General features: G+C 33.2%; 1 protein-coding gene across 10 annotated transcripts in view; it reads right to left on the bottom strand.

Annotated features, from left to right (window-relative positions):
• DGKB (diacylglycerol kinase beta) overlaps window positions 1-27232 on the bottom strand; it is a 697510-nt gene that overhangs the window by 447305 nt on the left and 222973 nt on the right. For 6 of the 10 annotated variants that reach the window (XM_058526516.1, XM_058526544.1, XM_058526496.1 and 3 more), the window contains 2 exons: window positions 10050-10085; window positions 1512-1628 (listed from right to left, as the gene is read on the bottom strand). In XM_058526516.1, coding sequence (XP_058382499.1) covers window positions 1512-1628; window positions 10050-10085 — 153 coding nt within the window. The remainder of the gene's footprint in view (window positions 1-1511; window positions 1629-10049; window positions 10086-27232) is intronic. The other 4 variants (XM_058526553.1, XM_058526525.1, XM_058526562.1 and 1 more) reach the window with 2 other exon arrangements.

A 27232-nucleotide genomic window follows, 5' to 3' on the forward strand; every position in this document is an offset into this window, starting at 1 on the left:
GTTTCCTTTCCATGTTTAGAAGTATGTGCCTACCATACGTGAAAAATACTTGAATTTTAAGATTAGGTTTCCCTTTCGTTATTTTCATTGCAGGAATCCAGAGTTATTAAAGATTTAAACTAACCTACATTGGCAATTGAAATGTTAAATTTACAAATGTTGATTATTTTTTATTAAAAATTTTATAGGATCACTTAAATTTTTTTGCTATCAAAATTGTGGGTAGATTTCATATTTGGGACTTTCAATGAGACTGCCAAACACAAAGATATGACTTCCAAAAAGCGTAGATCCTGATTCCCTCATTCAATAATTAACTTCTGTACTCTCTAACCAATGTAATAATTTTATCATTCACAATTTCCTCACTTTATACTTGAGTTTAATAATTCGTAAAAGTTTTTCATTCACAATGCGTTTTAGTAGATCAAAACGAAGAAGTAACCTGGTTATCAATATTTAAGCAATTATTAAATTTTCAATCAGATAGTCAAAACAATAAAGAAGCAAGCATCTAGGCAACTACTGTATGCTCTGAACTGTGCTTGCAAACTGGGGAATATAAAAGACACAATCCACAGTATCACAGATAAAATAATAAATGAAAAAAGAAGATATAAAGTCATATATATTGAATGCAAGTGTGTGATATGATATATCTTAGTGGGATAAGTGGTTGGTAAATTTTCGTGGAGAATGAAACTTGAAGCCTATACTTAAGGAAAGGAATTGGAAATTGGAAGACAGAAACATACAGGTAGGAAAACAAAAAAAATGAACTCCACAATTTCATAGATCAAGCCAACTTCGTTGATTGCTTTCAAGTTGGAGTGAGAAAGAGAGGAAAATAAACATAATACATTCAATCTATAGGTTGTCTTAAAATGCAGATGGAAAGAAATTTTATTCTTGATGTCATAGATCCTAGGGATAATTTAGAGGTTTTTAAAGTACTAAAAACATGATTTTGAGCTATCTCTGTTTACTTAAACTAGAAATATATATGGGGTTTCAATTTTGGCTTAAAACTTTGGATGATATGGATAAATTATAATAGAGTCTTTATTTTTATTATTTATTTAGAAACAAAAGTATCCACACAAGTAGAGTTCATTTTATTCTTTCCTAAAGACATTTTTCGCCACCAAAGTGACTCTTCCAAATATAAATAATATATATGGAAAAAGTATACTTGTAAATAAATAATACATATGTATATAATAAATGTGTATATTTACTAATAATTTGCAAAAACATCAGACTGACAAAAGATCTCTTATGAATTTGAGTCTAAATGGCGATATCATAAATGATTAATCTAATCAGAATGTCACTCTGTCAGTCAACTACAAAACTGACATCTTGATAAATTAATAAAGATCTTTCTGAAGTTGTCTACTGAGCTAATCTGCACATTAAATAAATGTGCTGATAGCTGGACATGTGCCCCTGTCGGAGCACAGAAGTAACAAACATGAAAGCTATGAACATTTGAATTAAAAAACTCATACCTGTAGGCCCTGTCCATCCACAGTGACGGAATTGGCTCTCTGCATTTTGTTCTTGTCGATCACTTTGTTTGGCTGCTGGGAATCACCCCTTTCCTTTTTCACTGTTGCTTGTCTTTCCTGTAAGTAAAAAACCTTTTATAAAAATGTTGAATTGTTTTACTAAAAAGGCAACATATAGAATGAGTTTCACAGCTATAAACTTGGGCCCAATTTCCTAATTTAGAGTTCCTAGTGAGTAATATGAAAGCTGTTGCTTTCAACCGGCTCAATATATATGATAGATGCATGATCAAAATATCAGTTACAGAAAGGATGTGAAAGAAAACCCAATTGTATTATCCCTGTGTGCCCAATTATGTATGACTCTATCAAAAATTATTAAGAACCACTAATGCTAATTATTTTCATAAACAATGGTACAGATAACTAATATAGATTTATAATTTAAAGAATTTAGTACTGAGCACTAAAAACAATGCTTATAAATACATGCAATATTGAAAATGAATACATGATGGACCTTTAAGCTACTATTTATATCAAGGATGGCATAAAACTTAAAACTCATACTCTATCCCAACTAATTCCTTTGTTCACCATAATGGAAAAATTTCTCATAGCCGTCTGCTCCCTGTTTCTATTTCCTCTCCTCTCACTCTCTCTTCAACCCAACTCAATAAACTTGTATCACCATTAATCCATCAAGTCAGTGTTTATTAAAATCACCAATGACCTTCTCATTGTCACATCAACTGATCAGTATTCATCTTCTCAACTTTTAAGCAGCATTTGACAGAATTGATATCTTTCTTCCTCTTGAAAACTTGCCTCACTGGGTTTCCAGACACTTCTTTCTCTTCACTCTCTTCTTACTTTACTAACTGCTCCCTCATAATCTCTTTTGTTGGTTTCTCCTCTGGCGTTGACAATCCAGAACACTTGACCTCTCCCTTGGACCTCTCATCTTCACTATCTGCACTCACTCCCTAGGTAACTTCATTTAATCAAGAGACTTTCAATTTCAATTTTAAGATGAAGACTTCTAAATTTACACTTCCTGTAGAGATTTCTCCCTTGAATCTTACTTAACTCCTATACACAAATACCCTTTATATCTCTCCACATGAGTGTCTAAAATGCATTTCAATCCTAAAATGTCCAAAACTAATTTTTAAAAATTTTATGCCTACCCCTCCTGAAAATAAATCCCAGACTGAATGATTACTCACCACCTCCATCACTAGGGGGTTTAAGCCACCATTATCTTATTTGCCTGAATTACTGTAACCATCACCTAACAGATCAATCTGTTTCCATCTTTGTCTCCCTACAGTCAATTCTCTATACAACAGCCACACTCATCTCTTTTTACTCCACTTCAGCTACACCCACCTCCTCGTTGTTCCTTGATCACAATAATCATGCTCTTAATTCACGGCTCTTGGAATCACTCTGCAATCTGCTGGAAAGCTCTTTTCTCTATATATTTTGGGCTCGCTCCTCACTTACTTCAAATTTCTGGTCAAATATCAGACAGGATTCTCTATTCTCTTTAGCTTCCTTTATATAACTATATATATATATATATGTAATTGTTGTTGTTCTTAGTGCTGTGGATTCTAATTCGATACATAGTGACCCTGTGTAGAGCAGAGCAGAATTCTGCCCAGTCTTTTTGTGCCATCCTCTCACCTTCCAGCGCTATATCAGACCATGCTCCGATGCTATTCATAGGGTTTTCATCGCCCATTTTTTCAGAAGTGAGTGGCCTGGTCTTTCTTCCTGGTCTGTTTTAATCTAGAAGCTCGACTGAAACCTGTCCACCATGGGTGACCCTGCTGGTATTTGAGATACCAGTGGCATAGCTTTCAGCACCACAGCAACACACAGTCATCCACAGTATGAAAACCAACAGATGGGTGGTGTGGTTCCCTGACTGGGAAATGAACCTGGGCCATGACTATGAGAGCACCAAATCTTAACTACTATACTATATATATATAAATATAAAATATATAATTTATTACAATCTAAAATGTTATCTAATTCATTTAATGCTGGTCTTCCCCTACTTTAATCAAAGTTCCATAAGAGAAAGGACTTTGTTTGCCTCACTGTTCTACCTCAGATCCTAAATCAGTGCCTGACAAAAGTCAGAATAAATGAATGGAGAAATAAATGAATCAACATTAAAAAAACAAAATTTTTCAAGTACCTGAAGCATTGTGTTGAGAAGGATTCTTGGGCCATGTCTAGGTGTGAAAAATTGTCCTGATCAATTAAACGTCTGTCATGAGTGCTTAAATGCTTGCATGCCACATATTTCCTATTGCTTATTCAGATATATATTTCCTAGTCCTTATATTTGGGTTTTAGAGTATCACTTCAATTTCTGTAATTTAGGAAAATATTTTAAGTGGACTTAAAAGTAAAGCTCTTTTTAAATATTTTAGGATTGGATGGATCAGAAAACTTCTCAGACAAAAATAAATGCTAATCAGTATAGTCCATTTACTTTGCAATTTCATGTGCAAAAACACTGAATATATTTTTTGTGTGGCTGAAAATGGCTGCTGTAATAGGATTTCTCTAATTCATATTCTTTGTAAAATAATGTACTTTCATATAAGCATAATTTCTGGCAAAAAAATTATATTTTTAAAGATAGATCATCTTTCTAAGCTTGCAACTTATAATTTTGTCCATAGATACTTAAGGGTATAATGCATAGAAAGAGTAAATTACAGGGTGAGGTTTGGAGTCAGAAAGCCTGAGTTGAATCCCATCTCTGCTACTTAAACATTATGTAACCTTAGAGAACTTACTCTTATTCAAAATAGAGATATTAATGCCTAGTTCTCAGAGTTGTGTAAGGTTTAATAGAAAATGTATAAAGTTCTAACATTGGGCCTATATTAGAGTATGTACTCAATAAATTAAAGTTATTATGAATAATGTAAAATAGATGTGGTCTTCCCATTAGGGTGCCCATTAATATTACCATTATGCAAAGTGTCTGTTATATTTCCAAATGCATATATATGAAAAAATTCCACTAGTTACATTATGCATATATTTAAATAAGTAAAGCTCAATATTTATTTCTGAAAATCCATAGCTTGTGTTGAGTTCAAAAATATAATAGTGTTGGTGAGTATGGGAATAATTTCTTTCTGTTTTCTTACATGCAGATAAACAAACTATGATAATAATATCCTATAAAAATCTACAACGTGAAAGATATACCTTATCTTATATACCTTATATTCTGCCATATAATCCAGCAATTGTTATTTAGCATTTAATTCCTAAAATGCTTAGGTTACAAGAATTAAATAAAATTTAAGTTTCTTAGTCACTTTGGAACTGGGTATTTGTGACCAGACTCTTTACATATGTAATTCTGGAAATTTAAGAACATAAATATATATCTGTAAAGAACTACCAAATAATGTACTACCAGTATTTTATTCTTGGCTGTGTGTGTAGCTGGGGAAATTCCTGTGTGGGAAGAATCTCCAACTAGCAGAGAGCAGTTGATTAAGTGGCTTCATCTCTCTCCAGGGAGTCATCGCTCTGAGTAAATTGTGGAGTACACTAAACAAATGCTTTATAGTAACTATTGTAAAATATAAAAACAAATTTTAAAGCCCTAAATTGAGTTTTCAATTGATAAAGTTTTATTTTTGAAATCTAGAATTATAAGAGGTATATAACAAGTTAAGAAAATGCTCAGTGTGTCTGTTTGTGAATTTCATTATGTAATATAGATAATACTAAAACTAACATTTTTTAAACACACACACACCAAGAAAACCAAGTGGCTTCTTTGTTTGAGGGAAATATGCTTAGTGGGTGGAATTTGTGGAATTAATCAAGTCTAAACATTTAAAAACAGGAGAGACTCATAAGCATTTAATATTTCCCAGGATTTTCTTTTTATTATACTCGTTTGTTTTATGTTTATTTTCAAATTGTATAGAAGTCTCTCTGAGATAATTCACTATATTTTATTTAAGCAGGATAAGTGAACAAGAGGGTAGTAGGATACTTTTTTCCTATTTCCACTGAGAAAAATCTTTCCTATTCCATATAAGGCACAGGAAAGAGGAAACAATTGTATCCTTGAAAAATCTGCTGCCTACAAAAATTTCACTAGCCTGTTTTGGGGATTAATTAACCCTGACTGGCAGAGCTCTATTATGACATTTAAGAGTTACTTCCAATGTTGAAGGTACTGGAAAGTTTCAGGAGGAGCTCGCTAACCTTATTTTGCATCATTATTCAGGATAAAATCGCTCTCTGATAATAGAGGGCGGTGCTCATCATTTCACCTTCAGTTCTTTTTTAAGTTTTTGGGCTCAAAATCACAGAATAATTTACTTTGTTATAATTAAGGCAAATTTTGTTCTGCCAGATAAATTATCCCAGGTATAAAAAGAGTTTGAAAATTATTGCTTTAATCAATAGAAATTATTCAAACACCGAAAGAGCTATGCTAACTAAAAAAAAAAAAAAAAAATGAAAGAATATGGAACCTTTAACTACAAAATATAAACTGCAGTTATTGATATTTCAGTATTTCCGAATATCAACCATTTGCGTTTGCTGTGCAGCAAACACTTTAAATATAGAATTCAATGTTTTCTGATCCGTAGACTCTCCAAGTAGCACAACAGTTCTTCACTGGGAAATATATTGTATTAAAATTCCAAAAGAATGATCATCCTCATAAACACAGAAGAAAAGCTGAAAAGACCATTCACAGAAAACAGAAAGATGAAATAAATGAAATAAAAAGAGCTCACTTTAAATACGTGCTCCAAAAAAAAATCTTTTTCTCTATCATGCTGATTCTCAGAGGTGGAGAATTTCTACGTTGCTGAAAACTGCTTTCACAAAAGGGATGTTTACTACAATACTTAAGCCTGCTGTTATCGATCACTCACAAACTACAAGCAGCAAGTGATGATTACTTCAAGCACAGGGTTTTCTTCTTTTTGTCCAATCTCAGCACGAGAGACAGGCTTGCAGCAAAGCACCTCGAGAGGTACCAAGCCACAATGGGGTGCTGGGGTGGGGGGGTGCTTTGCTGCCTGTGGCATCCTTCAGTGGAATCCTGGAACCTGCTTTCTCTGCTACTTCACCACTTGCCTGAATGGAGACTTAGCCCTTTCTGCCACTGCGGCTAGGCTACAAGAATTTCCCAGAAACTCTAGAATTTTAACCCAAGATAACACTTGGATAGTCACAATATAAAAGATCTCCCTGACGCAGAAGTGTCACTATATTCATGTGGGCTTATAAGGGGTACAAGCTCCAAGAAAACAACTTACTGACAGCTGCAAGCTGCACCTTTAATTAATGTGACCTTATTGTGGGATTTGAACATTTTCCTGCTGAGAGAAGCTAATTCATTTCAGAAATGACAAAAGCTCTAAATCTACTAGGAATCCTTGGGAGTTGTAGTAAAACTTACTTTTACTGAGTAGCAAAGTAACGTTGATTTTTAAAAAATATTTTATAAAGTTTTAAACATAAATATAATAAATGACATAAAGATTTCCATTTCTTTTTAATTTAGTTAAATAAGTACTTATTAAAAAACAAAAACAAAAATTGCTTTGGGCAAAGGCAAAAGTATGGGCTTGGGGGCCGAATTCCGGCTTTGTTTTTCTTATTTGCTGTGGGAACTTGGGCAAGCTATTTACTATCTCTAAGTATTGTTTAATTCATCTATAAAATGAGAAAGTTAATAGAGTAATAAATTGAGAAAATGTATGTAAAGTTACTAGCATAAAATAGACAGTAAATGACAGTAATTTTTAAAATATAAAAAAAGAATATTGTTTTTTTTTATCATTAAGTTTAACACAGGTATGCTGCTTAGATCATAGTAGTTAAACATGGGTGTTATGAAGAAGTATTTTATTTACTTTATAGCACTGTATTTGTACACTAAGTCTCCATACCTGGGATAATTGTTTTCGTGATCTGGATGGGCTCTTTCATGGTAGATGGGAGGCAACAAATTAGAGAGAATGAAATCTAGTCTTAAATACGTGGAGATGCCACCCCCTCCTAAACATGAAGAAACAATTTGTGACTTGATCCACAAGTCCTGGTTCACACATTACACATCATGTGCATATTTTCTCTTAGGATACTTTCATACTGGATGTAAATCCTTGTAAGGTTTCTCTTCAAGAATCTTGATTCGAGGAAATAAAATCTAAAAATGAGAAGGCCCGTGTCAAAATCATTTAATTTGGGCTGTGCTGTGGCACAGCATATGGCAGTGCTGTTATAAAATTTTGTGTATGTGTTTACGTACTTCAATTTTTCTCACCCACCATGCCCTTTGCATGATAAGCCAAAGGTTAAAAGCAAGGAGGCAGCTCTCTTGTATGTTCACACTCATCATCTCTTTCTACCAGTTGAGTTAAATGATCAACACAGTGATTTCTGTGTAGTCCCCAGTCTGTTTATGCCAGTTCCAAGCAAATTTAATCTTGTTATAGTAACTGCGTAATTTAGTTATTACTCAAACCATTCAATTGTGAGTGTAAAATGCCTTGTTTCCATGAAAAATAACTTGCATGTTTTGGAAACACACAATAATAGAAGGTGGGGGGGTGTGTGTCTGTGTGTGTGTGTATAGTAGCGGTCAAGTTGGGTTTGGACACTACAACTGTAAAAGCTTTGAGAATTAATAATAAAAATTGAGAAGTTTTTTTACACTCAACTTCCTTCACAGATGTCTTTCGTTTTTATTGTACTTAAAATCAAGTGAAGCTGAGTCTCATGGGTGATAAGATGGTAATATATGCAAGAAAAGCTATATGCCATTTCCAAATGGTAGATTTGTCCTCATAGAAAAGCCCTTGATCCTATGTCAAAAGTGTAGTCAGTGAACATACATTTACATATTTTAAGTAAAATGTTTGAGGTACATATATATCTTTCTGTAAGTTCCTTCACATACACTTTAACCACATTTTCAATTAAGCAATGAGCAATTGTTCCTGATGGTGGAACATACGGCTTCTTGTCCGTGTGTGTGTGTGTGTGTGTGTGTGTGTGTATGTGCATTCACACACTCACTCATGTATATATCCATACATGGGCTTAAGGAAATCTTTGGAACAGCATAGCTAAAAAAACTTACATAATGATTTCAGAGGATAGTGGAAAGTTTAAGTTAATATAAACCAAATATCTTGTCAGAAAAAAAAAAGGCAGTGTAGGAAGACTTTTAAAAAAGATTTTTTTTGACAGATGAAAAAAGCATATTATGAAAACAATAATTTTGATCTATTGATTCAATCTACATGATACAAATGATATAGTCGAATATGGGAGACATTCGGAAATTAACAAGTCTAAAAAGAAAACTTCAAATCTCCAATACAGTGCCTCTATCCACTTGATGGGCTGTGCTAGGGGCAAAAATAAACTCAAGAATGTGAACATATAAAATTAATTTTATTACACTTAAATGATTAAATGATAAACTTTCCTAATACCTTTGTCACTTAAGTGTGTACTTCAATATCTCTATTTTATAATAATTATGATGATAATGATATCAACTGACATAGGATATAAAATGTTTAATATTTCTCTTAGACTATAAACATTGTATTTCAAGCATATCTCCAAGCATATTTTAAAGTATATCTCTGGTTATGAAATGAAAATTTTAATAATTCTAACGAGGCAGTTTATACTTAGAAAACTGTTTTTAGGGGACAGGGTAGAGATGTTATTACATTTTTGTGAAATTATGTTATCCTCTAAATAAACTTATGTAGTATTCATATATTATAAATAATACTTTTTCTAAGCAAGCAGATTCCAATTATAATTTTAAGAAAAACAATACCATTTGGGCATATCCTTTAGAGATAGTAACAGTTGAACAGGATATTCTCACAGAACAATGTGGACGCTTTGCTTCATTAATCCAAAGATAAAGCTAACAGGGAAAATAAATGTTGTGGCAATGCTTACATTTATTTTCAAAATAAAAGTCATTTGTTTTGCGACTGTTATTCCAATGACTTTCCATACAACATCGTATGCTAAAAGGTGAACACAGAAGCACTCTTTTTAAAGTGACGGGCACTTCAGAGTGAGCCAGAGGTTCTCAACCTGCTATCACTGAAAGCTACATTTCAATGGCTCAAAGGATTGAATTGTTCTGGGTCTTCTGCAAGGTATCTACATTTTAAATTGACAAGTAGGAATGATGCTATTCTTATACACTGGTCAAAACCAGTGTTTTTATTCTGTATACTTTGTTTCAACTTCTTGTTTTCCTAATGCTTGTTACAAATGTAGATTAGAAAAGCTTCAGGTCTACCCCATGATGAAAATATAAAGATCCCCAGTTCTATATATCAGAAAATGAGAAAAAATAAAATATGCACATTAATATTAGTGGATCCCCGAGACAGCTCAAAATGTTCTTTATAACAATATGAGATGTATAACGACCTGTAATTGCAAATGTGAAAACCTCTTTTGCTTACGCACCTCAGGGACTGAAACTCCTGAAGTGGGCAGAGTCTGCTGAAAAAGAGAAGTTCATATTAAAACTGAAAGAAAAAGGCAAACTGAAAACAAATATCAATGAAGGATCTTATACCACTATTCTCCTGTGAAATAAATGAATATGACATGCAATTCTTTGTCATACTTTTTCTGCTTACTTTCATTAAATAAATGAATATCTTTTAACAAAATACACAACACTCTAATGCAGAGTGGGTTAGATTGTGGAATTACTTATTTGCTTCCACCCAAAGGAGACTGATCAACATCCTTAGCCAGCTTCACAGACCTCTCCACTACAACATTGACGTATTACATTTGTACTTTGGAATAAGAGCTCATCTCCGTGTTCCATCACCCTTCCTAAACCATTTCTACTAATTTTTTGAGTTGCCTATTTACCCAGCCCACTTTTCCATTTTCCAGTCCAACTCTCAGTCTTTCCTAAAAATACTCAGTGTCTTTTTGATGTAGACATAGCTTATGGTGTTGATTTTATTTTGTGATATTCTGGAAATGAGAAAAAAAAGGTCCCATTAGTATTAAGAAAAAAATAAAATATAATTAAATACGTAGCAAGATTTTACTTGAGAGAATTCAAAAAAAAAGAAGTGAAATACACTGAAGCCGGTCTTCATGACAGTGTCTCTTAAATTATCCACCACCCCTCCTTTTCTGAGTCACATTGGGAAGGTTTGTTTGTTTTTTTTTCTGGCAAGAAATAGAGAAAAGGTTATCGAATTCCAAAAGCCTTTGTCCTGAGTGACTTAGAACAAATTTGGAAGAACTGTTGACAAATCACACACACAATACTTTAGAAAGGTTTTCCATGGTGGAGGGTGGCAGGGAGCAGGAAAGTTGAATGGGAAGCTAGGAGTTCTTAGACGTTTGTGTGTCTCTGAAAAGGAGGGAGTGGTGAGTATATCCCAGTTTCTTCCCCAGGACCAAGCTATGTGAAGTGGACTCTGGGTGGATCCCCAAGATGGGCCTGAAAAATCTGAGAGCACAAATATTAGCTTAATCCTTACCCAGTATAACTCCAGGAAGGCAGCGACAACCAAAAGAATAAATAGCTGCATCTACAGTAAATGAGGCCTCAGATGTCTTCACAGCTGCTCAGTTTAGGTGTGGACTAGAAGGATTCAATGCACCCAAAAATGGAACAGAAGGAGAAGGGGTCTAGGGCAGCCCTAGAGAATATTAAGGCGTTCAGGAATACAACTCTATTTAGAAGATATTTCCATAATATAAGTAAAAAATACTGCAGCTGCAAATTTTTAGTCAAAAGAAGTCAGGAAGTCTGGGAGGATGAACTCAGATTAACTATCTCATTGACAGGATAACCATACGGAAGTAACTGCTGTTGTCTCTCAGCTGGATTGACAACAGGTTTAGTAGAACTTTCGTTGAAAGCCTCATGATTTCAGTAATATTCTTGACTTGTGAGTTCAAGTCAGTCTACATAACACCTGGGGCAATGGGTGGTAGGGGAAATGTTTGTGCTAACTTCAATTTGAACCAGCTCAAAGCTTTTTGTCAGCCTTACTATTTTTCTTCCTCAGCTCTTGGTTGAAGCTCAGAACTGAATAAACATGTTAAGATATGAATGTAGTCCTTCAATCTTTATTATAACGTAGCAATGCTTGCTTTCCCTCGAATCCAGATTAAGTGATTTATCCTATGATTCTTTATCCTGTCCTATGCCATGGACAAAGAAAAGTCCCAGAGACTCTCAGGGAACCACACTAAGATGCTTATCAACCAGCCTCCAGGGCATGAGTCACAGATGTCTTCTACCTTGGGAAGAGTCTACCTTGGGAAGAGTCTATGCTCATTGTACATATGTCTGTACAGAGCAAGACAACAGAAAGCCCAGTGAAAAGATGATAGTTGTCAAAATGGTTCAGAACAACAAAGTGCAAGGCAAGAATCTCAAATAGATCCTGTCCACCCCACCTCTACCACCACTGGAAAAAAAAAAAGCTGTAAAAGACATTTTTGAAATAATTGTGGGCATTTGAATATAGAAAGGATAATGGCTGATATTATGAAATTATTGTTAATATCCTTAGGTATAATAACAGTATTATAATTGTATAGAAAATTGTCCTTAATCTTAGAAGATGCCTGCTGAAGTATTTAGAGATGTAGTGTCATACTACCTGCAGTTTGCATTCAAAAGTTTCAACTTAATAAAATATATATTACGTGGGTGCTTTGTTGTAAATATGTATATACATGCATATATACAGTCATATATATATTATACATATATATATAAAATGATGGCAAAATAATAACAATTACTGAATATAGGTTGGGATATACTGGATATATGTGGCCTGATGCCACAAAAAGCAAAGAGTAGGCCAAGTTGGGTAATAAAAATTCCATTTTAAGGCATCCCCTCAAAAAAAGAATCTGTGGGATGCAATTGAACACTGGCTGCCGCTTAGCTACCACTTGTGTAGAGAATTGGTAATTCATGGCTATTCATGTTTGCAGCTTTCTTCTTTCTCAAGGCAGTGGGGATTTGGGTTATCTACTGAGAGAGAATGAGGTTTGCAGAGAGGTTGTGAGACGAAGACAGTAAGAAAATAGCAGAGATTTTGGCACTGCTTCTCTGAAAATGGGAAAGCATTTGACTAAGGATGAATAACAGGATCAAGCAAAGTTGAGGGCTCAGCTGGAGCTAGAAGTTATAAATATGTACAAGAGAAAGCCACCAGCTCTGAGAACTTTCTCCAGCAACACTCAGACGTCTGAGAGCAACACCAGAAATTCACTCCAAGAATAAAGGTGATGAAACAACATATATATATAAGCTCACTTACAATCAAGATGTGTAGGCAAAGAGTGTATATTAAAATAACATGTCCATCAGTAGCTTATCCCTGAGTTATAATAAGAAAACCACTGTATCTAGGTAAAAAGAGACGAATTGACTTGTTAGAAAACAAATTCAGATATTATATTACTACATTTTTACTCTTATGTATACGATTTTTTAAATATCGAGGATGAGCAGAGTAAATGTTTTAGTTTTTTGAAAATTATCATGAGTGTATGATTCTAAATTTAATATATTTTTAATCAGAATTAATACAGGAACTGTATATTTGTATTTAATCAAATGTGAGGTGTGACTACAGAGGAATGTGATTGATTTTATTTAATCAGTATCATTTTCATATTAAATAGAATACAGAGTACAGATAATTAGTTTAAAAGATGCATTTGCCTTCAGGGCACTTATTAAGTTCAACCTAATATCAAAGAATTTTTAAAAATCCTATTATTCTAAAGTATTGAGATATCTCTTGTCTTCATATTTTCTAACATGTAATCATTTTAAATTGACAATTTAATCCAAATTGTCATAGGACAAAGAAAAATCTTTGGTGGAGAGATTATTGGAGGTTTGACTTAGTTAAAAATATAATAAGAGCATAGTACTCACATTAAAAGGGTCATCAGTTATTTCAAGACTAAAGTAAAATTAACAGAATTATAACTTATACCTATATAAGAATGTTCCTATTTTTGAAAAATTGCTTTCATGTTTATTGTCTCATTTAATCCTCCCACTAAATCAAGATATTCCATTTCTTAGACTGAGAAACTGAAAGATTAGATGACTAGCTCAAGAAAATAAAGTAAGTGACAGAATCCAAATATATTGCTTCTTTGTCCCAAGCTCCATTTATTCAAACAACAGCAGGTTCAACAAGAAATTTTTTTAAAAGACATTCTTTTTAGCCATAACTCTATTTTTGTGTGTGTGAGGAAAATTCACCCTGAGCTAACATCTCTTGCCAATTTTTTTTTTTTTTTTTTTTTTGCTTGAGGAAGATTATCCCTGAGCTAATATCTGTGCCAATCTTCTTCTATTTTTATATGTGGGTCGCCGCCACAGCATGGCTGCCACAGCATGGCCATCCCCGCGCTTGGGATCCCAACCCGTGAACCTGGGATGCCCAAGCAGAGGGCAGTGAACTTAATCACTACGCTGTGGGTCCAGCCCCCATATCTCTAAGTGATTTGGAAATCAAATTATTTTAAAATGTTGATGAACACCACAAAGTATTTAGAAACCACAATGTATATCTGTTATGCCTGAAAGAACTGACTTGAATATCAATATGGATTAATCTAACATCATAACTTCAGTGCAGTGGTAAATTAAAGTATCCAAATAAAGCTATTTTAAATAGCTTCTTTTCCTTACACACAATTGGATATCTCTGGCATCAAAAAAGAAGTGAGAGACAGAGAGAAAAGCATGTTTGGGAAAAGAATAATAGTCATCCTAAAATGATACACTGCCTCAGCCTAAGAGGGGAACCTGTTCTTCTCTCATACATGATATAAACAAATAAATAAAATAAAATGTATCAACAGCATCTTCAGGGTATAGAAATTAAATATGTTTGATTTCCATGAATTTTATTTTCACATTCCAGCATCATCATTTGTTTAACCTTTTATGATTTTACAGATCCTTATGTGTGGACATTCACACATAAGAACACAATACAAATTTTAAAAAGCAAGTGAGATCCAAATAATTTTTATACTGCTCTTTATTAACATCTTTAATCAAAGACGATGTCAATGTATGGCAACTATGTCAACTGGAAGAATCATTAATTGTTTTTCTTTTCCAGTGACACTTTGACATATCTAATTAAAATGTCACTATCAAAAATAAAATATTTTAGAAGACACATATATTATAATCTTATCCAGGATCCCTTACCTACACACTTCTCACTTGAGCCAGATTTTTAAGCTTGTACCAACATAAGTTTAATGGTAAAAATAGTTTTAAGTGAGATGATTTCACTACCCTTATAATTATAATCGCTTACAAAAATATTCTATTCTCACTCTTGTAAATGTGATCGTTTATGCATATTTGCAGAGTTTTGTTCCGGAGATATTGAAGAGAAGGGAGTGAGGCTCCGTCCTTAACAGCTCCCTCACTATGTGTGCATGTCTGTGTCTAGAAAGGAAGCACAATGCAACTTCAGGGAAAGTACAATGGATAGCTAGAAACTTAAGGGGCACCAAATGTTGTCAATGAAAATGTTAAAAATGTATCTTTATAGAGACATCGAAATCATTTGGAACATTAGATATCTACATATAAAAGCAATCAATGAGAACAAGTGAAACCCTTTCTAATGTTATTGTTTAAGTGTCTTGCCTACTTGATTAGTGAAATAAAACCATTATCGGTTAGGTCTCATAAAATCATCAGAAGACAATGTGGCTGAAGAAGGGTTCTTCAATTTCTTTTTAGCTCTGATCCACAAGAAGAATATTTGTATATTTACACACTTGTAAAATAATTTCACAAAGACCACTTAGCCGATGTGCCCCACTCTCTGATACATTCTATTACTCTCTTCTCTTTGCTTCTGTTCTCTACTTTACTCCATTGTTTCTCGTTCCGTTCCTTTTTGAAATGCAGGTCGAGATCCCCTAAATCTATTTTATGCCTCACCAATTGCTAGGGATTGCAGTATGAATGTGAAAAATAGGTTTAAAACATGGGATTTGGGGTAAGGCAGATATTGCTTCTGCATGTTGTGTCACTTTAGGTACATTTCTTAATCTCTTTAAGCTTTACTTTCCTCAAATGTACAGTGGGCATCATACCTTTAGGATTAAAAGGATGTCTGGCAAATTTAAGTTCTCAATAAATGGTAACTGTTTCATTAACCTTAAAACCCAAATCATTCCCTTAGTTTCCAATGCCTGCTTAGGGCTTAGCAAGAAAGGACTGATTGCACTGTCTTCAAATGAAACTATTTTTGTTGCTAATAAGTAGATGGTAAACAGATTTTTTTTTTAATGAAACATCTATATTAGGACTATTAGAAGAGACAGAAAGAAGGAAAGATGTAAGAGGGGAGAGAAGAGATCAAAGAGAGAAAGCAATGGAGAAAAAGGGAGATGGAGAGAGAAGAGGCTCAGAAGGAAAGAACAAAGTCCTCTCAGCTATTCTCCTCAATCCTGGGGACTGTCCTTTCCAAAATTTGAGCAGAGAAAACAATGAAGTTGAGCAAGGGAAGGATAGGTGGTGTTTAGATATTTAGAGCGTGGTGTTAACTTTTTGTTTAAAGTATTACAAAATTCTTAAACATCAGATTCAACCAGATCCAAAACACATATCAGAATAAAACATATGTCTTACTTTTTTTTTTCAGATTATTCTTTAGAACTCTTACTTTACATACAGATAAATAATAGAAACTGATTTATGAGTATGTATATGTATATATGATTATGTTTAAGAGTGTTTGGGACAGGGATCTGAATGTGGTTGATGGTTTGCAATATAAAAGCACTCTCAAAAAAAAACCCTATTATAATCGATTAATACCTGCTAAATTTATATTCATAAAATTAATCAATAATACTTCCTGTTATGCCTATTCTTTCTCTCAACAAGTACATGAACTCGTTCTAGAAATGTGTCATTGTATCATTAATGTACTGCTGCCTTCCAAAATACAGAAAAATCATCCTAGGTAATGAAACAATATTGATAATAATATTTAGAATTAGAGCATTAGGTTGCTAAGTTTTCCTTTTCATCAATCTTAGAAAAGACCTTGAATTAAAAAACAAATAAGTCGTAATGAAATTTGTTCTCATCCTTTGCCCCTCTAAATATCCACTGATCTCACACCAAAGCATTTTCTAACCAGGTTAAAGTCCAATTCTGTGTTCACATTAGGCTAGGATTCAATTGAGTTAAAATTTTACACTGACTGCCAGTCAACCTTATCATGAACTTTCATTATGTGCATGTAATTAATTGGGTCCAACAAACAATATCAGTACAGAGTTATAGACTCTTTTCCCCCGACCATATAATTAGAATATAATTACCCACAGGATATCAGAATGATGCAAAACCTTTCCTCTAAATGCGCCCTCATTAGGAAACAAGTCTCAACGTACATTTATTCAATCAGTGTGAATTAATTAAAATGTTACTGAAGTAAAAGAGGGCAGCAATAAAGAGTATCTGACATCTATTAAGAGACTATCACTTGAGATCTGCATGCACAGTTTATATTTAAACCCATTTAGCTCAAGTAGGAACTTGGCCATGTAACATTATGTACATCCAGGATACCAGGAAATCTGAGTAAATGAATCAGTGTGTGCCATTGTTTTTGAAAAGAGCATAGTGTAGTACACAAGGTATGCAAAGTCTTAAAGAATCTGAGTAGGATTCTAGAATCCATAAATATGTTATCCTCACATAGTGGTGGAGAGAAATGATTTTTAACGCTAAGTGTCCAGGGAATTAGTTGTTCATCTCAGACCTTTCTGTTACAAATCTGACATATTTGTTCTGATATGGCTTAGGAGATGATGGTCGGAAAAGACTAAACTTAGCAAAGCACTAATTATTTCTGTTTTTGTAATAAAGAAAATAGCCTCAATTACTCAAGCTAGCTCAAGTTAGTTCAATAGCATATTTTCTTTAAGCAGAACATTCATATGCACCTAAGAATATATTCTTTTTAAGAGAATGCATAATATATTATACCACACATTCAGATTATATAAAATATGAAAAAAATAGTAAATGCACAAAGAAGGTGAGGGACATATGATACATATCACACAAGAAGCTGCTGACTCACGTAAAAACATTCTTCTTAAAAGCTATTTACCTTGATTTCTCTAGTGCCTGGCATACTGTCACATGCAGTAAAAGTTTATTGAATAAATAACCCTAATACAAAGGAATACTGAGTATTATTCAAGAATATCATACACAGTGGCAAAAACTTTAAAAAGCTATATGTAATACTATGTAAAGTAAGATATACAGAGATTTTCAAGTTTTCTATATTATCACATAATTCTTCATTTTTAGATTTAGAAATAGGTTTTATAAAACTTAGATCTGCTAATCAAAATTTGGCATTCATTTTTACAAACAGATTGCATCACTTTATAATGGAAATTCCGAATGAGAACTAAGATAAATAGGCCATCTACAAAATTGCTACTTTTCATATTCTCTTTAGGAGTAAATTTCAACCAGTTTTTAAATTGTTGCTTGCTTTTATTTTATTTTATTTTATTTTTTTTGTGAGGAAGATCAGTCCTGAGCTAACATCCATGCTAATCCTCCTCTTTTTGCCAAGGAAGACTGGCTCTGAGCAAACATCCATTGCCAATCCTCCTCTTTTTCTTCCCCCCAAAGCCCCAGTAAATAGTTCTATGTCATAGTTGCACATCCTTCTAGTTGCTGTATGTGGGACACGGCCTCAGCATGGCCGGAGAAGCGGTGCGTTGGTGCGCAACCAGGATCCAAACCTGGGCCGCCAGTAGCAGAGCGCGCGCGCACTTAACTGCTAAGCCACCGGGCCGGCCCCATCTTGCTTGTATTTTAAAAGAAATTGTAACTCCATAAAAAATATATTTTTTAAACATTCTGAATGCACGTTATATTTACAAAATGGTATAATGCTTCATTGAAATATTAGACTGGTCTTGGCAAAGATCAAAAAATGGAATACTGGACTCACTCTTCCTAAGCAAGAAAGGAGATTGTCTCACACACATTTGCTTTATTTTTAACATAAAAGTTTCTGTAGAATTTTAGTAACAAAGATATGCAGCTATAGTTGCTTGCTGAAAATGCTGTGATTTGAGTAACATTAAGTAAAATACCACATTAACTAAGGGTAATTACCACAAAAGAGAACAAAAAATAAAATCCTACTTATAGAATATGAACAATTTTAAAGTTTCATATAGTAGTAAACATCAATTTTCATTTTCTGAGCTAAGCTGAGTGAATATTTATGATATTTTACAGAGACTATTGCATTGCTTAAGCTATATTTTTAAAAATCAGATTTTAAATATAATTTAATATCCAGAAGAAAATGTCTTTATTCTCCTCAGAGTTTTGAAATGTTCCCTTTAAGCTCTCTACCTGCAATACCACTTTATTTTAAATATTATGCATTTCACAGTACCATCTATTGGATACTTTATATAACTACAATATAGCAATCACAAGTTTTTCAAAATTTAGTAATAAGTATAAAATACTTCAAGTGCCACTCCAGAAACTAAATGCAACGTTAATTAGGCGTCCACTAATATTATCTCATCATCACATACTTTAAACTTAATTTTATTAGCTTATAACAATAAAATTCAATTATCTTAGGTTATCAATGGTTTTTAAAGAAAGCTTCTCTGCCACATATCTACTTTAATTTTTTTTTTTAAAGATTTTATTTATTTATTTTTCCCCCCAAAGCCCCAGTAGATAGTTGTATGTCATAGCTGCACATCCTTCTAGTTGCTGTATGTGGGACGCGGCCTCAGGATGGACGGAGAAGTGGTGCCTCGGTGCGCGCCCGGGATCCGAACCCGGGCCACCAGCATCAGAGCGCGCGCACTTAACCACCAAGCCATGGGGCCGGCCCTCTACTTTAATTTTTATTTGATATTTATATCACTGTTTCATGTATTTCTTCTTGACTCAGGAAAAAGAGTGATAACTGATGAGAGTATAAAAAGCTGACTGAACATTATTCATTACCTCAGTAAATATTTGTTGAGCATCTACTACGTATCAAATTGAATTAGATGCTGGTGATAAAGAAAAAAACCCTTTTAGTGTGTGTGGTAGGAATGATGGTGGTGCTATTCAATGAGCATAGGGAACAGTTTCACAAGAAACATTTAAAGTTCAGTCCTTGGTGTGTTAAGTCCTCTGTGGGACATCCAAGAGGAAATTTACAACACGAAGCTGAGTATTTGGATCCAGAGGTGGGAGAAAACAAGCTTACACAGACATATTCAAAAGTGCTAGTTGTAGTCATGGAACTGGATGAGATCATTTGTATAGAGTATAACAACAGGAGCATATAATTAAAAATGGAAACCTACACATTTTTAAGAATAAAAAGAGGACTAGGAATTTAGCAATATGGATAAAGTGTGCCTAAAGAGGTAAAAGGAGAACTAGTAGAAACGTGTTATATGAATGTTACATAATATGAGAACAGCATTTCAAATACTGTCAAATGCTGCAGGGGATTCAAAAGAGATCATTCTCAGAAATGGTTGGTAGCCCAAAGCAGATCCTTTCTTACCTGTCCACAGCACCTATCCCCAAATGCTAGGAGTGTTGACTGCTGAGAACTTCTAGCTGTCTCATTTCCTGAAGAACTATCTTTTGCACACAGGACCAGGGAGCCTCTCCTATCCTGGAGGAGGTCACAGCTAATGAAGGACTAGTATGGGTTAGAAAAAGTAAGCATCCTTGTCTTAAGAACAATTCTATGGTATGATTTCGTCCCAGGGTTCCCAAGGTACAGGCCAAATCTCAAAGTCTTTCTGTGACCAATTCCTTGCTCAAAGCATGCCCCTTTCCTCTCCTGCTTCCTCCCTCACTTAAAGATTTTTTTTTTTATAAAGAAACATTCCTCCCTCTATAAATCATACACAGGTAAATCCCTGGTTCAGGCTCTGCTCCTGGAGAATCCCACCAAAAAGAGTGCCATTGGATTTAGGATGGATGTTAAGAGCAGTTTTAGACCCATTTTACAGTCAGAAATTAGAATAATGTGGGTTCAGGAGGAAGAAGGAGGGAAACCTGACACAATGAGTGTCCTTCACTCACTAAATATACTTAATGGCTACATTAAGAGGCAGGCAAAGACCGCATCCATACGCAAATAGAGGAAATAGCATTGCACAGGAGAAAGAATGGCTCTTCCTCTGGTAAGAGTTTTACGACAGATACATAACTAAGAGTGAAAAAGGAGTTCCAGTGCTGGGCTCAAGTCATGGTGCTGTCAAGTGCTACCTAACATAAGTATGTTGGATTACATCTTGTTTGAGTTTTTCAATTGTAAATTAGTGAATCAATATATTATTACAGATTGTGACAAACACCATGAAAGAGAAAAATGAGGAATTCTTGGAGAGAGGCAGAAAATGCTAGAACGAAAGAAATCAGAGGAATATACACATTGAAATACTCAAGGACGTTGGAAAAATGGTAACCAAATAAAAGAATTTGAAAATACTGTGGCTGGGGTATAATAAGAGTAATGTAATAAGGAATAGAACATAAGGTGGTGAGCTATATTCCTCCAGGATTTGGGTTTCCTTGGGCAAATGAGGCTGAACTGGTCCAAGCTCCTGTGAGTATTAGCAATAGAATTTGAAATGACAGGTTTTACCATCTAGATTGGATTGAAAGGAGTGGGTGTGGAAGTCTCAACAGAACTAAACTATCCTTATTCCACATAAAGGGTAAACATAGGTTGAACTAGAGAACAAAGACAGAAATGAGGCAAAAATCACTGCACTATGCATGAAATTGATGTACGGACCAAAAGTTATACATGAAGCAATTCTTGCTCAGGTTTCAAGTGAAAGTTGAGACTAAACAAGTTATATTTAATAATAAAACAGAGGAAAGCATGTACATAAATACTTTATGATCACTATCATTTCATCTGGAATCATTGAAACCACAGGTTACCTTTGCAAGGTGGAATTTATCCTTAAATGTCTAGTGGTGAGGGGATTCTGATTTTTATTGTACTTGAAATTTAAAAGTTAGAAGATGGAAATGATATAAAGCATTTATGTCTACTGTAATGCAATTAGATCTGGATATTTGCCCTGCCCTAACCCCAATCTTCCTTGGAGAGCACAGCAGAAATCCAACACAGAGGTTCACGTTTTTATGAGGTTTTATGCCACAGTTTGTGGCAATTTAGACTCACTAACGTTGAGAATACCCAATTTTGCACATCCTTGTCAACACTGAGTATTATCATTTAAAAAATATTTGGCAAAATGGATAGAAAAAGTATATCTCGTTTTAATTTGCATGTCTTGATTATTTATGAGGTTTAAGTTTTTAAATTATTTTTTAGTTATTTGCATAAATTTTACAAAACAGTACTTTTTTTGTTATAATGCTTATGTTTACCTTGATTTATAAGTTTTGGTCTTTAACATTTTTTAAAGAAATTTTTGATTGGTCAAGTCTGTCAACAGTTTTTTTTGTCTTACAAGGAAAAAGGTAAAAAGGCCTTCTAGAGGCAAAAATTAAATCTTTAATCCATGTTTGATTTATTTTGGAATAGGTATAAGTAGACTTTATCTTAATTTAGTTTCCCATATGGCTATAGAGTAATCTCAACACCACTGATCCCCACCATGCCCTCCAGATTTGATATGCAACCTTCATCAAATACTACATTATTACACACAGTTCAATATGTTTTAGACTTTTTACCAATTCTTTATATCTTCCAGAGCCAATACCACATTATTTTGATCACTGTAACTTTAATAAACATATTCTTAAAATTTGTTAAAACAGGTCTTTCCTTATTACTCTTCCTTCTCAGAATTTATAATGTGTTTGTGCACATTTATTCTTCCAGGCAAACTTTGAAAGCATTTTGTCAAACAAAAAATATTGCATGGAAATTGTATTAAGTAGAGAGAGAATTTGAAGAAACATAGGTTCTTTTTAGTTCAGTTTCATTTTCTTTGGTATACTTAGACTTAAGAGAATATTTTAGTTTTCATTTTTTGTTTAGGGACAGCATGACCTCTTTTTATCTTGATACCATTCTCCTTTGCATGACAGGAGATTTGGCTAATCCTCTCCTCCCAATTATTGATTCAGTTGTCCTCAATGTTGATTTTTCTGTATGAGGATCTGTATTATTTTAGTTTCAGGTAAGGCATTATTTTTCTCTACAACTTTTCTTAACCTTCCAGTTATCCCTTTCAAATCAATATATTACAAAGTAGATGTTTTCTTTAGTATTCTTGATCATGTAAAACAATGGCTATTAGCATTTTCTTCTGCTCAATGCAATAAATCTTCATGTATGACATTCATCTAAATTTTAACTGCAATGCTTGTTTCTTTTTTTCTTGTTGTATAATTATTACTATTTTATTTTGGCAATAGGTAGACTTATTTATACTAAAATGCACTTTGGCCATGAACCATTAGTCTACACTGACAGTTATCATGAAAAAGCAAAACCAAAGGAAATCAACACTACTACACTGATTATAGGAATATTGTTGAGGTGGAGTCCTCTACCAACACAATTTCACATGGAAGAAACTAATTTTGGGTCTAAGTGACAACAATAACAATAAAAAGTGTCTCCTCTAGCTCAATGGTTTGTTTTTATGTTGTGAAAATTGTCAAGCCTGTATTTCCCCCTTTTTCCTAAGGCTACTAAGAAACTCAGGGATAAATTTGCAAAGTACCTCTGTCAACATTTTAGGATATTATGACATACATTTCTAAGTGTAACTTAGTTTTGGCACAAACTTATCATGTTTTATATTGCTGCTTACTGTATATTTATACAAAGCTGCCTTGAATCTTGTGGTAATAAGCTGTAGAATAACTTCCTTAATATATAGTCTCACATCTTCACTTTAAAATCAGACACATATATGATCTTCTTTGCTTTGTTTGTATCTATGTCAGAGATTTTAGATTTTGAATTTTTTAATCCTTCTTGAGATAATTGCTCATTTTCGCCTACATGTTTTAGATTTCCATTAGATTTTCAGTTAACTGAACTTCCAGTTTTTGTCATATCAGCTTGTGGTTTTGTTTTTCTATAAATAATGACAAAATCAACAGAGTACAAGTTTATTTTCTTTAAAAAATTATTATAACTTACTCTGGGTACAGATATATTTTAGGCATAAAATATCATAGAAACTTATAGAAACATTTTTGCAGCCCTATTAAAAAATAAACTAAAAATAGTATTTTAGATTCCTAAAAAGAGAACTCTACTATGTATATTTAGGTAGAAACAAATATAATTAGCCATAATATATGAACCTTTTCTTCTGTTTATAAGTATACATATTCCACATAGTATAGCCTAGGCTAACAAAAATATGAGTTCTTCAGAAAGCAGAAAAACCAACCTAACTAAGACAATGTAAAAGATAACTGTTTCTTCTTATAAGTGTAGATGATGGAATCATCACGTAGTGAGACTGGGTCATTTTCCCATTTCTTATACTATGTTCCTTAAAGTATATGTACATGAAGACTACGCTCAACCAAAAATGGATGTACATATATTTTGCAAACATTATAACTCTCTAGTGCTTAATTGTTCCTCACTAGAATTGGAATCAGAAAATCACTGGCAAAGAAGTATAGAAACATTCAGAATTTAATTCTACACATTAAAAAATAAATAAATAAAAAGTAGCTATCCGTTATGAATAATATCGTGAAATTGAGTCTAAGTTAGAGTTTCAAAATATGGAAAAAAATGAGATTCCTTTTTGCCTATCATTACTACAATGACAATTATGAATTGACCTATAATGAATATTAATTAAATGAATATTAAGTAATGACATTGATGAAACATTTATTGAGCACCGACAATGTGCTTTGTCCCTACTCGTTAGACAAAAAAGAAAATTGCATAGGCACAAACCCATAGTACATTACATAAAGAATTTCAAGAAAATAGATGACTTCAGTAACTGTGGTTAAAGGTTAAAGAGGTAAATGGAAAAGAAGGGTGAAGCAGCCAAAATGATGTTAAATAAAAACTGAAGCTCAGTGCAGAAAGTCACATCCTTAGCCAACTGTTCACACCTCTCCACGAGACTCTACCCTTATGGTAGCTCTATAACTAATATAGGAAATAAGGTGACAGAGAATTCAAAATCCAAATTTCAGAATCACAGAGAATTCAAATATCTCCCTCCCTCCTTTAGTTGGCTGATGTTTAGTATCGAAGTCGTCATTATTAACTGTTGTTGGTTAGAGTTAGGTGACAGAACAGAAAGAGCCCATAATACTTGGATTTCGAGAAAGAAACACATGCTACACTTCCACTCCCTAACAGACCTTCTGACACCGCTGAGGAGAAAAGACTTGGTTAAACACATGCTCTAAGGAAAGATGAACATGCTCTATGCTATTTAAGACTTAATCACCATATCTACAATGCATAATTTAGTAGAATTCTTATAATTATGGAAGAGAAAGCAAGATCGGAAGAAGAGGAGAAGTTAATATAGACATATGGTTCTCTGAGAGTGTTATACGTAGAGATACGTAAATTGCTGCTTCAGCAACGCCACAACTTGGTCAAGTCTGCAAAGTCACAGTGAAGAAGAAAGAGAGGTAGAATTGGAACCATTTGAATCAAATCTAAAGAATGAGTTTAAAATTGATATTTTCCGAATAGTTTTGTTTTTCCTTTCTCTGAGCTAACAAGCTTTATTATTTACCTTTTTGGTAATTTAAGGTAATATTGGATATTATAACAAGTATTCCAGGAAGAACATCTGCAATTGGTCCAAAAGGGGCACAATGCTGAACACAGTCTTTGTTTGATATCATATCACTTCCTGCCAATGAATACTACTTTTATTGTATATTCTGATAATATTATAACTGTTTAAAAATAAAATAATCACCTAAAATTAGTTTTAAAATGTTTAAATAATTAATAGTTTATTCTAAAACTAATTTTTGGTCTTAGGAAATATTCTAATCACTATATTCCCAATTTGGAAATGTGTTTATAGTACAGAAAGAACTCCACAACTGTGAAATCTGATTCATCTGTAGAACAAAATAATACAGTATGGGAAAAAATAACACTGTTTTGCAATACTGATTAGAGAGTAACCAGGAGAAGCCATTCCTCATAAAGGTGTTTACTAAAGAGGTATTTATAATAACAAAATAAGGAATTGCAAACATGCTACATATAAAGACCATTTTAACTACATTATGGTATTGTCACTTAATGAGATATTATGCAGCCATTAATAGTGATGTTCCATAGTATATAGAAATACATAAACATTTAATGATATCAGTTTAAGTGTAAAAATAGAATCTCACATATTATATTAAGTTTAATTAGAAAAATGTCAAAAAATATACATTTAAAAATCAAAAGGAAAATTTTAATAGTGGTTCTATTTATATATTAATAATGGTTTCTCATATAACTGCATTATATTTTGAATTTTTCTCTTCATTTTTATACGTTTTCACAAATTTTACTTAATAAAAGCATAGTTCTTTTATAATAAAAGTTTAAAATTTACTTTTTTAGTTCTAACATAGTGCCTATATAACATTAATATTAGATGATATTGACTGACTACTTACTATATACTAGGCATAGTTCTAAGCAATTTTCATGAATTAATTCACTTAATTCCATTTTATAAATGGAATAGAGAGGTATAAAATGTTAATAACTTGCCTTATGTCACAAAACTAGTGAAAAAGCCAGGATTCAAATACAGACAATCTACTGCCAAACAGTATTTTAACACAGTTCAAACAATTTACTCTCCCATCTGCAATGTATGAACAATCTGATTGCTTCATATGCTTTCCAAAGCTTAGGATTTTTAAAGCTTGGTCTTAATCGTTCTGATAGGAGTGTAGTGTTATCTATTGAGATTTAAATATGCATTTTCCTGATGAGTAATAATGGTGACCATATATGTTTCTAGGTGATTTGTGTATACAGCCATGCACCACATAAGGACATTTTGGTCAATGAAGGACCACGTATATGATGGTGATCCCGTAAGATTAGTACCATATAGCGTAGGTACATAGTAGACTATACAATCTAGGTTTGTGTAAGTACACTCTATGATGTTCACACAATGACAAAATCACACTAACAACACATTTCTCAGAATATATCCCTGTCATTAAGTGATGCATGACTGTAATTATTTTGTTAAAATGCCTCTTTAGGTCTTTTACCCTTTTGAATTGAATTGTTTTTGTTTATTATTCATTTATATAAATTCTTTTATATTTTATATTCTTTTTATATTTTTATATTCTGATCACAAGTCATTTGTCACCATTCTGTAACCATTTGAAAGAAACAACCTGTCCACAGATCCAGAGTTCATGTTAGAAACTTAAGTTTCTAGTCTTCTATCTTTTCTGACTATCACTATCCTATGCTTATTCCTGTTTTCTTTCTCCTCAATTGATTTTCCATAACTCACCTCATTTCCAAAACTTTTCACTGGACTCTCTGGAATCCTTGCTTAAAATAAACAAATTATCCTTTTCCTTT

This window comes from Diceros bicornis, chromosome 3 (assembly GCF_020826845.1).
Source record: "Diceros bicornis minor isolate mBicDic1 chromosome 3, mDicBic1.mat.cur, whole genome shotgun sequence".
NCBI lineage: Eukaryota > Metazoa > Chordata > Mammalia > Perissodactyla > Rhinocerotidae > Diceros > Diceros bicornis.